The 11,164-nt window shown below is 41.2% G+C and overlaps 1 protein-coding gene across 1 annotated transcript in view; it reads right to left on the bottom strand.

Moving 5' to 3' along the window:
• Positions 1 to 11,164, bottom strand: part of LOC102005247 (apolipoprotein L6-like) — a 23,672-nt gene that overhangs the window by 7,021 nt on the left and 5,487 nt on the right. The window contains exons 3-4 of the mRNA XM_005379645.2: positions 4,615 to 4,678; positions 1,323 to 2,157 (exon numbers count right to left, since the gene is read on the bottom strand). Coding sequence (XP_005379702.2) covers positions 1,323 to 2,157; positions 4,615 to 4,678 — 899 coding nt within the window. The remainder of the gene's footprint in view (positions 1 to 1,322; positions 2,158 to 4,614; positions 4,679 to 11,164) is intronic.

The raw sequence follows: 11,164 nt of genomic DNA, 5'->3' as shown, positions 1-11,164 counted from the left end.
GGTAGCCTGCATACAATATAAGGGAGAGAAAGAGGCTTGCTCCCCATCTCCCTTTTGCTTTTGCTGCTTTTGCTGTCTTCTGGCACCTTGAACAATTGCCCCTCACCATCCCACTCTGTCTTGGAGCTAGCTGATTAAGGACTGAAACCTCCACAAACAGTGAGCTAAATAAACCTTTCTTCCTTAATTTTGAGCATCAGGTATTTTGTCTCAGCAATAAGAGAAAAGCAACCAACACAAGGCATAAGGCTGGGTCCCTCATGACTGAGATTAGTGCCCTTATGAAAGAGGCACCAGAGAACTTAACTTCCCTGCCTTTAGGTGAGGGAGCCATACGAAGGTGCCTTCTGTGAAGAATAGAGGGAGCCCTCGCCATACACTGAACTTACTGCTGCTGGTGATCAGACTGAGGACGCACCAGCTTCCCAAACTGTCTATTAGCCCCAAATGATCCAATCTAAGGCAACTTTTGAGAGGAGCCTGAACACTCTGATACTTGGCCAGCCACACGGCCTCTTGTCCTGGTCATCTCGGGCTGCCATAACAAAATGCCTCCGATAGAGCAGCTGACACAAGAGAAATGCATCTTCTCATACTGCTAGAGGATGTGAGCCAGACCAGTGTGTAGGCATGTTTGTTTCCAGCCAGTGGCTTTCTTCTAGGCTTAAAGCTCCCTGCCTCTCCCTGCATCCTGTATAGCTTCTCCTCTGCTGGTCCCTGGGATGTGGGGAGGCCCCTCAAATGTCTTTGCACTTTGTTATGGACCTTAATCCTGTCTGACAAGGACTCCACTCTATGACTCTACACCCTAATCACCTCCCAAGGCCTCACCTTCCAACAGTCACACTGGGGCTTAGGGCTTTGACCCACGAATTGCAAGGAGGACACATTTCTGTTCAGAATACTGGCAAAGGGGCTTGATGACATCTTCTCTAAGCTAAGCAACAATCTCTTCCCGGCACAGTCTGCAGGAGACTCAAGGGAGAAACAAAAGGTGTGAGCAGGCCTGGCCAGGACAGGCACCCACATCCCAAGGGGTCTTTCAAACTATTTGGACCTCAAGGGCCACCAAAATGTCCTGAAGTGCATCCATTTAACTTTTTTTTTTTTTTTTTTTTTGGTTTTTTTCCGGTACCAGGAACCGAACTCACGACCTTGTGCTTGCCAAGGAGGTGCTTTTGCCGCTGAGCTAAATCCCCAGCCCCTGCATCCATTTAACTTTACACCAAGTGCACACGAGCTCTCCTCACCCCTCCTGGACAATACTGGCCCCCTCAGGTCCCAGTTAAAGTCCCACCCCACTTCCAAAATCCTATCCTCACCTTTTTTAGCAGTGCATCGTAGCATTCGCTGTATTGCTCCAGCACCTCTTCCAGCTCCCGAGCCTGGGCTCTGAGTTCCTCCGCGAGCTCAGCCTTCGATTCATCTTTCAGTTGCTTCCAGTTCTTCCAGAGAGCAGACACGCCCTCATTCAGAGACATGGACGCGAAGGCCCTAACACTCATGCGAGCTATTTTTGCCACAGTCAGCACTTTACCTGGCCTGGCCTTCTGTACCTGCATTCTTGCGGACGCTGAGACTTTATCAGCAGTCCGAAGATGCTTAGCAGAAGTGCCCGAGCGTGGCTGGGCTTTGACAGGCCAAAGGGCCCGGATGCCTTTCTTGATAACTTGCAGGGCTCTCCCACACCTATACAGAGCCTGACCGGCAGCTGTGAGATTGGGAGACTGCTTTTCTCCTGTGTCTGTGGGCTCTTGGTCACCCATGGGCACTTGGCTACTGGCCTGAGCACGGAGTTTTTTATTGTGAGATTTTTCTCTGAACTCTGTCACCATAGTGGTAACTGCAGCTGCTGCTGACACACCTTTGCTTGCGGTTGAGAGAAGCAAGCTCGCTCCTGCTGTTACGGGAACTAGGGCTAAGCCCACAATGCTCGCAACTTCAGAGGCAACAGTGACGGAATTGGACACCACCTTGGACTTGGTGAATTTTTTGTGCATTTTGTCAGCATCCTCTGCAAAAGCACGAAGCGTTGTGATATAGTGTTCTTGCTCCTTTTTCCACTGGGGGAACTCTTCCAAAAATTTTATTTCTTCAGGGGTCAGATTTCCATCATATAACCCCATGTCGGTCTCAGGAATTGTGTCATCCTTCTCCCTGTGGGAATGAGTGAAGGAAAGACTTGGCTTCAGCCTCCTGCTGGAAAAGGCCAACTCTTCAACCAGCCTGTGTGGCTCCTGATGTTCTGTCAGTCCCAACATGAAACCCGTCAGCATCTCCTTAAGATGTCCCTGGAAAAGTCCCATAGGGTCAATCTTTGGAGGAAGCTACTGGTTCCATGAATAGAGGAAGGTAATAAGGACATGTGTGCAGAGAGAGCTATGGAAACAGCCTCAGCCCCGGGCAAAGACAGAAGGTAAGCAGATTCATCCTGAGGGACATGTCCAGGGTGGCACATGAGAAAGACAGCAGCAAGGAATACTGAGAGGAAACATGGGACCAACCGAGGGAGACGCCTGCGAAACACAAGAGGAAGTAGAGGCCAAGTGTTGGGCAGAGGGTGGGAATTCTGCTTGGAGAGGTGAGTCAGAGGGAGGACAGGGTCAGATTATACAGACATTCTCCGCTCTGACAACCTTGGCTTTGACTCCTATGGCTGTGCCTTCCTGTCTCTGGGGACCTGCAGGCAAACTCTGACCGATGTTGTGGACATCCTCTTGGGCACTTGTCCAACTCCCTGCGGCACCGAAGCAAGTGGGATTGGTCCTTTGTGAAAGAAATTTGGGACAGAGGGTCCAGCCCTGCTTTCCCTAGCATTTCTCAGGACAGAGTATGAAGGGGTCTCGGTCAGCTCAGTTGAGTTCCGAACTGTCCAAAGCAGTGTCAGGGAGAAGAGCCGTGTTTCCCAGGGTTTTTCTCCTGCCCGGTGCTACCGGTGCATTTATTTCCTTCTGGGAAAGAGGGTGCTGGTGACACCGATGTGTCCTGGCCCAAAGGATGAGACCACTACTGCAAGGAGCTGAGAGAGGATCAAAGTCTCTTTCTACTTTCAGTGAAAGGATCCTAAAAATAAAGGTGACCCATTCAAAGGGACACGTGAGTTCACAATGGATCTCTGATGAAGGAACAGAGCCCTGTGAAGCCCAGTGCTGTCCACTGCTCCTCTCCTCTGCCTGCTGAGAGGCAGAGTATGTTTCCTGCTCAGAATCAGGTCTCCTCACCAAAACCCGGTTGTGCCTTAGTATCCACAGATACTGAGTTCTACGATGCATGGGAGATACCAAAATATGAGCATGCCTCGATTCCCTACCTAAAATGGCCTATTTTTGCATATAACCCATGCACATTCTCCCACACCAATCATCTCTAGATAACTATAATACCTAAAACAATGAAAATGTCAGGTAAATGGTTATTCTTCTGTATTGCCTGGGGAATGATGACAAGGAAAAGAAAGTCGGGACATGTTTGTACAAGTGCAGCCGTCACGAGCCGGAATAGAGAATCTGAACTACGCTGGGTTGAGTCACAAATGTGGAATCCCAAGTATTGAGTGCTGACAGTGTATGACTGTCCATGTCCATGTATGCACATAGTTTTTAATAAATCTCTCTCTCTCTTTACATACACACACACACACACACACACACACACACACACACAAATGCACGCAATTCCTCAATGGAAAAGGTTAAAAAATCAAATACACAATCACAGAAATCCTTTAGTTTAGCAAATTTGGGCCCCGTTATCAGTTCATGAGCAGATGTAAATCAGCTCATAGAGAAGAAGGGATGAAGAGATATGAAGGTGGTAAGAAGGTGGGCACTGTGAGGAGCTCTAAACTGTACAGATGCTACAGTCCACACCACCATGATCTTGTGTTGCCTCCAGGTGTATAAGGATGGAGAGAAAGCATAAACAGCATATCACTGTAAACATCAACTATGCCCCTGTGTATTAGCCCTAGCACTGTATTATGGTGTGGTTCAAAGATACTACAAGCTTGGCTTCATATGTTTTTTAATTAAACCAAATATCTCAAATGCACATTGGCTGCAAAACTTCCTGTGTCAGGCAGCCACGCCTCCCTGCTTAGGATAAGAACTGAATCCAGTGCTGTGAAATAGTGCACATGTAGTTCACTAATTCACCATATGAACAATCCCTTGTTGCTTGTCCACATTGTGCTGAATGCTGGTGGTGGTCCATCTGCTGGTTAATGGACTATTGGCATTAAATTTACTAATTTGCTTATGTTAAAGAACTGAGTTGTATATAAGCTAAGACATCCTTGTCTTCCTGAGTCTCAGAGGGGGAGGGATCCGAGTGGGCAGTTTCTGTCCTTGGAGTCCTCTGCCTGCAATGCCATGCACCTGACGAAATCTTTTACTTGCATTTCAAAATATTTACTTGAGCTTCCTGGAATATTTGCTCCCTGCAATGACCAATATGTGTGTACATAACAGCGACCAGTCAGAAGATAAAGCCTGCTGCACAGCTACTGGTACAAGAGCACATTTATTCTTAATTAATAGGACGTTTGCAGCTCTTTCCCCAGTGCCAGAGCTCTGAGTTTATCTTTGCAAACTAACACCGGCCTCGCATGCTTACCCAGGTTGGTTGTCTGGCTGTCTCTTGAGCACCATATCCACATTCCCAGGAATCAAGTGTTTTTCTGGTTGGAAATGTAGAAATCAAGGTTACTGTACAGATCATAAAACCTTATGAAGTCTAAATGTAGAGGAAATTTTAGCTTATGAAGAAACCATAATGAAACACATAATATACTAATTTGCAAGTTATCGTTTTAAAATTTCACCTTGAGGACCCTGCCTGCACCATGGGCTTCAAACTCCAAACTTCCAATTCTTAGCAAGCTCTATACACCTTGGTTGCCCTCAGCACAAGGCCACACAGGGGACTCTCACACTGACCTGATAGAGGAAGAGGCCAAAACTCTGGAGAAGAGGTAAGCTTGCCCAGGGGAATTAGCTGTTTGAGGGAGAAATAATGGCTGGGCCAACAGCACTAGCCCCAAGAAAATCCCATAGCTGATACAAACTAATAAATAAATAAATAAATAAATAAATAAATAAATAAATAAATCAGCAGTGTGAGGCTTTACACTGAGAATGACTTCTTCACAGCAGGATAGGACTGGAGAAGAAATCTAGTGCAGCACTGACCATGTTGCAAGAGAGAGCTTAATCAGGTGTCATTCTGCAAAGGGGCTGACCATGTGGGACGGAGTTGTAAAACACCCATTCTACAGCTTAACTCTAGGACTGAAGTTTTACCCTACCACACGGACTGGATGAGAGAGAACCACAGGAGACAGACTGGGAGAGGATGAGGGCTGGGCATCTTTACCCTTACAGTCCCTGAGAAGTTCAAGCTCAGGCTAGGAAAGACACAGAGCCTGCACTCTGCGGTGGAGAACAGGTTCAGCGGGTCTGGCTTTTAGAGATTTAGTGGGTCTGGCTTTTAGAGGTGGCTGGATCTGAAGATGATGGCATTGAATCCTGTGGTCTGCTTGAGAATCTTCCCTGCTGCCTATATCCAAAGAAGACCTGTGGTCTGATCTCTCCTCCAAGTACCGATGTGAGTCTCAGCTCGTACAGTTGTCATAGCCTGGGGTTTATAGATAGGGAGACCTCTTGAGCAGAGAGTTCATCTCACAAACCCACAGGCTATTAAGTGCTGCAGAGAGGACCATGACTTGCTAGATTTGAAAGACTGAGGGTTCCTGGAAGTAACCACTCATCTGGAAATACACAGGAATTTTTTTCTTCTTTTGATCCAATTTTTTTTTTCCTATTGATCGTTTGTTGCGGTTGTTATTATTATTTCCTTTCTTATTATGTTTGGTGGTTTGTGGAGTTTGCTCCCATTTTCTTTCTTCCTTTTAAAAATAATATTATCTTTGTTTAATTGTTTGGTTTACTCCTCTTTTTTTTACTCTCTTTTCTTTTCTTGCTCTCTTTTAATTTTTCCTTTAATTATCTTTTTTTGTCCTTTAGTTTACTCTCTATTTTCATTATTTATTCTTTTTCTTGTTGGCTTTTTTCTATTACTTTTATCCCCTTCATTTACTCTTTTTTACTCCTTTAGTCAGCTTCCATTCCATACTACCTCAATGCCTGCAAGTATAACCATTAAGCTTTATGAATCTATAGATAGTTAAGCCTATCTTACTGTGGTTGAATACTTTTATAATGTTAATGGAGATAAAGTTGTTCTACTGAGTGGACATGTATTGTAGATCAACATTTGGTTTGCCTTAGTATTTATACTATAACTATAGATCTTTTTTCTATAGTTATATGTGGTACATTATTGGTTCTTAGGGTTTGTCAATATCCAGTTTGTATTTGACACTACTGTTGTTGTTGATTTTACTACTTTAGCCAAAGTGACAGAGTTAGTTTTTACTATCAATTGGTTTTCTATCAATTGGTTTTCTCCATATGCCAATATCTGGGTTGCTTGTGGGTCATGAACAATACTGCTGCCCATTCCCCAAGAACTGAATGACAGAGAAAATAAGTTGCAACCTCTTTTCCCACATAAACAAGGTGGTTGGATCCTGGAACAGAGGCAAACAGCAATGGTCAGCTACACCCAGAAAGATATCTCTGAAAAGCAGACATTAAAGAGTTTTCCATACTAGCAACAAAGCTAACCACTATAATAATTGTGCAAGTCTCAGCACTGAAAATAAAGAAAAAAATAGAAACATGAGAAAATAAGGCAGCAAAATGCTTGCAAAAATTTCCAACCCTTCCCCAAAGCCAATCTAGAGAAAACTGAGGGGGAGGAAATCAACATAAAATATCTGAAAGGATAACAGTAGAGGTAGCAAACAGATCTATAGGGTGCTGGTGAACTCAAAAAAGATATAATTCTATGGATAATGAGCCTAATGAAAGAAATGATTGGTGAGTCTAGAGAAGGCATTAATAGAAAAACTAGGGCAGTTAAAGAAAAAGATGCAAATCATGAATGCCCTGCAGAGAAAAGAACTAGTATCCATAAAAGTGTTCCAAACAGAAATCCAGGAGATTAACAATTCTACTGAAAGTATGAGCAGCAGTAGTGACCAATGTGAAGGCAGAGTGCCAGATTTAGAAGACAGGACTGTGGTGGCTGGTCAGTTAATGAGAGACACCTTAAAAACAACAAGAGTACATGAAAAATGAATTCACAGTTACTAGATGATACAAAGAAGACTAATCAAATGTTAATTGGAATTAATGCAAAATGAGAAGATAGCTAAAAGGGGGCATAAAAAAAACCTGTTTACAGAAATAATAGCAAAAAAACTTTTCAAAATGGAAAAAGAATTCAACATACAGATAAGTAAATAGCCATGAGCAGAAAAGAACCACTCCAAGGCACATCACAGCTGAAGTATCAGAAATCTAACACCAGAACAAATCCTAAAAGCTGTCACAGAAAAACAATGAATCACTTATAAAGGAAAATCTGTCAGAATTACAGTGGCTTTATCAATACAAACCTTAAAGTGAAGGAGAGCTTAGAATGAGGAGTTTCAAGCCCTAAAGGAAAAAAGAAAACAACTTCCAACCCCAACTGATTTACTCTGCAAAATTATCTTTCAATATTGATGAAGAAATAAGATATTTCCATAATAAAGAGCACCTAAAAATTCAAGCACTCCAAAAAATTCTCAAGAATATCCTAGAAAGGGTCAATAAGGCTAACAATGCAAAAGGCCCAATAGAATGAATGTACCAGGCAGCGTGAGCAATGAAGTAGAAAGGAAAGAAAAAGAATCAGCAGCAGTAAAATAATACACTGACAGGAATAAGTCAGTATCTATCAGTTATAACCATCAATGTGAACAGTCTCAATTTCCCAATCAAAAAATACAGCTTCACAAAATGGATCAAGAAACAAGATCCTACAATATGCTGTATACTAGAAACATAACTAACCCAAAAAGAAATTTATAGACTGAAAGTCAAAGGGTGGAAAATAATATTCCATGCAACAGGAATCCCAAATCAAGCAGGAGTAGTTATCCTATTTTCAGACAAATTAGACTTTAAGGCAAAACTGACCAGAAGAGTGAAAGAAAGTAACTACCTATTGGTTAGTGGGACCATCCAAGAAGAGATAGCAATCATAAACATATATGCACCAAATAATGGTGCTCCCAACTTCATAAAACAAACCCAACTGGAAATAAAAGATCAGATAAATATCAGTAGGATTATACCCCATTATCAAAAATAGATCAACTGAATAAAAACTTAAAAAGAAGTTGAAGCAAACCTTTGAACAAATGGATGTAATAGATATACAGTAGGTGGAGTGTTGCATCCGACAACAACAGAACACACATTCTGCTCAGCAGCACATGGAATTTCTCTAAAATAGACCACATATTGCAAGTAAAGCATGCTCAGGTAAATGCAAAAGAACTGAAATTTTCACCATGCGTATTATCAGATCACACTGCTATGAAACTAGAAATTAATGACAAAAGAAACCACAGAAATTATGCAAACAGATGGAAATTAAGCAATATATACTTAAATAATCCATGGGTCACAGAAGAAATTTAGATAGAATAAAATAGTTCCTAAAATTAAAAGGTAATGCTAACACAACACACCAAAACTTATAGGACACAATGAAAGCAGTCCTAAGAAGGAAATTTATAGAAACTTTTTTTTTTTTTTTTTTGGTACTGGGACTCGAACTCAGGACCTAGCACTTGCCAGTCAGGCACTTGTGCTGTTGAGCTATATCCCCAGCCCAGAAGGAAATTTATAGATGGAAATATATCAGAAAAACAGAGCAAGTCCAAATAAATAACCTAATGATGCACCTCAAGATCCTAGACAAACAAGAACAATCCAAACCCAGAGACAGTACAAACAAAGAAATTGTAAAAAATCAGAGCAGAAACCACCATTCAAAGAATCAGTGAATATGCCAGGCATGGTGGCACACACCTGTAATTGCAGCATTCAAGAGGGAGGCTGAGGCAAGAGGATCATTGCAAGTTCAAGACCAGCCGAGGCTACAAAGTGAGCTCAATCCTGGCCTGAACTGCAGAGTGAGACCCTGTCTCAACAAAGACAAAAAGAAAAACAATTTAAAAATAAAGAATCAGTGAATAAACCAATCTTACCAAAAAAAGGAAAGAAGACACAAATCAATCCAATTAGAAATGAAAGGATAAAACACAATAGATATTGCCTAAATCCAGATTATTATTACCAACTACTTCATAAACCTGCACAACAAAAAATTGGAGAATTCAGAAGAAATGCAGAGATTCATAGATTCACATGAATTCCAAAACTGAACCAAGAAGACTTAAAAATTCTAGAACTAAATAACAGGAAAAGAGAGTAAAACAATAATTTTAAAAAACCCTACCCATTCAGAAAAGCCCAGGACCCAATGGATTCACTGCCTAATTCTACAAGAATTTCAGGGAAAATGGAATGCCAACACTCCTCAGACTCTTTAATGAAATTGAAAGGGTTAAAGTACTACCAGAGTTATTCCTGGAAACTGGCACCACCCTTATTCTCAAAGTAGGAAAGAATCTAACTGAAAAAGACAATTACAGGCCAATCTCTCAATGAGAATAGATGCAAAAATCCTCAAAAAAAAAAAAAACTTGCAAAGGGAATGCAACCAGTCATCAAAAAAAGGTTATACACCATAATAAGTAGGCTTCATTCCAGCAATGTCAATATGGTTCAACATATCCAAATCAATAAATGAAATTCATCACATAAACAGAAGCAGGAGAAAAATCACAAGATCATCTCAATAGACTAAAAAAAGTCTTTGACAAAATCCAACAGCTATTCATGCTTAAAACCCTGAAGAAGTATAGAAGGATCTAATCTCAATCTGGTAAAAGCCACTTATGACAGTGCTAATGCCAATATCATATTAAATATGGAAAAAATGAAATCTTTCCTTCTAGGACAAGACAAAGATGTGCATTATGATCTCTCCTATCCAACATAGTCCTCGAAACAGCAAGGGCAATCAGGCAAGAGAAATAAATAAAAGGGGTATGTATAAAATAAAAGGAAGAAGTCAAAGTATAACTATTTTCAAATGAAATGATCCTCTGTTTAGAAGACCCAAAATATTCCACTAAAAGACTCCTAGAATTAATAACCAAATTCAGCAGTGTAGCAGGATACACAACCAACACACCAAAATCAATAGTGTTCCTGTACACTAATAATGAACTCACTGAAAAAAAAAATTAAGAAAACAATGTCATTCACAGTAACATCAAGAAAAATTAAATATTTAGGAATTAACCTAAGCAAGAAGTGAAAGACCTCTACAGCAAAAGCTACAGTCCTCTGCAAAGGAGACTGAGGATTACAACAGAAAATGGAAAGGTACCCATGTTCCTCGAAAGGCACAACCAATAGAGTCAAAATGGCAATATTTCCAAAACTGATATAAAGATTTAATGTAATCCTAATAAAAATACTAGTAGCATTCCTCACAGATCTTGAGAAAAAAATACAAAAATTCATATGGAACCAAAGGAGACCCAGAATACCAGAAACAATTCTGGATAACAATACCAAGCAGGAGGCATCACAATCCCAGATGAAGTTATATTATAAAGCTATGGTGATTAAAAACAGCATGGTACTGGTGCAAAAACAGAAATGTGAATCAGTGGAACAGAACAGAGGATGCATAATCAACCCTAGACACATTCAATTATCTGACCTTTGACAAAGGAGTCAAAAACATCCACTGGAGGAAAGGTGCCCTCTTTATTAAATGGTTCTGGACCAACTGGATATCCACATACAGAAGTCAGGCTCTAGATCAAAGCACCTCACCAGTTAAAATAAAAATGTACTCAATTAAAATAAAAATGGTTCAAAGATCTGAATATTAAAACAGAAATAATCTGCTGGAAGATAAAAGTCACGGGGCTGGGGATTTAGCTCAGCGGCAAAAGCGCCTGCCTGGCAAGCCCAAGGTCATGAGTTCGGTTCCCGGTACCGGAGAAAAACAAAAAAAAAGATAAAAGTCAGTAAAACCCTTGAAGACATAAGTGTAAGAAAGGACTTTCTGATCAGAACCCCAATTGCACAAGAAATAGTACCAAGGATCAACAAATAGGATCGTA

This window comes from Chinchilla lanigera, unplaced genomic scaffold, assembly GCF_000276665.1.
Source record: "Chinchilla lanigera isolate Chin_1 unplaced genomic scaffold, ChiLan1.0 scaffold00012, whole genome shotgun sequence".
In the NCBI taxonomy this organism is placed as follows: Eukaryota; Metazoa; Chordata; class Mammalia; order Rodentia; family Chinchillidae; genus Chinchilla; species Chinchilla lanigera.
This window is presented reverse-complemented; position numbering and strand designations above follow the sequence as displayed.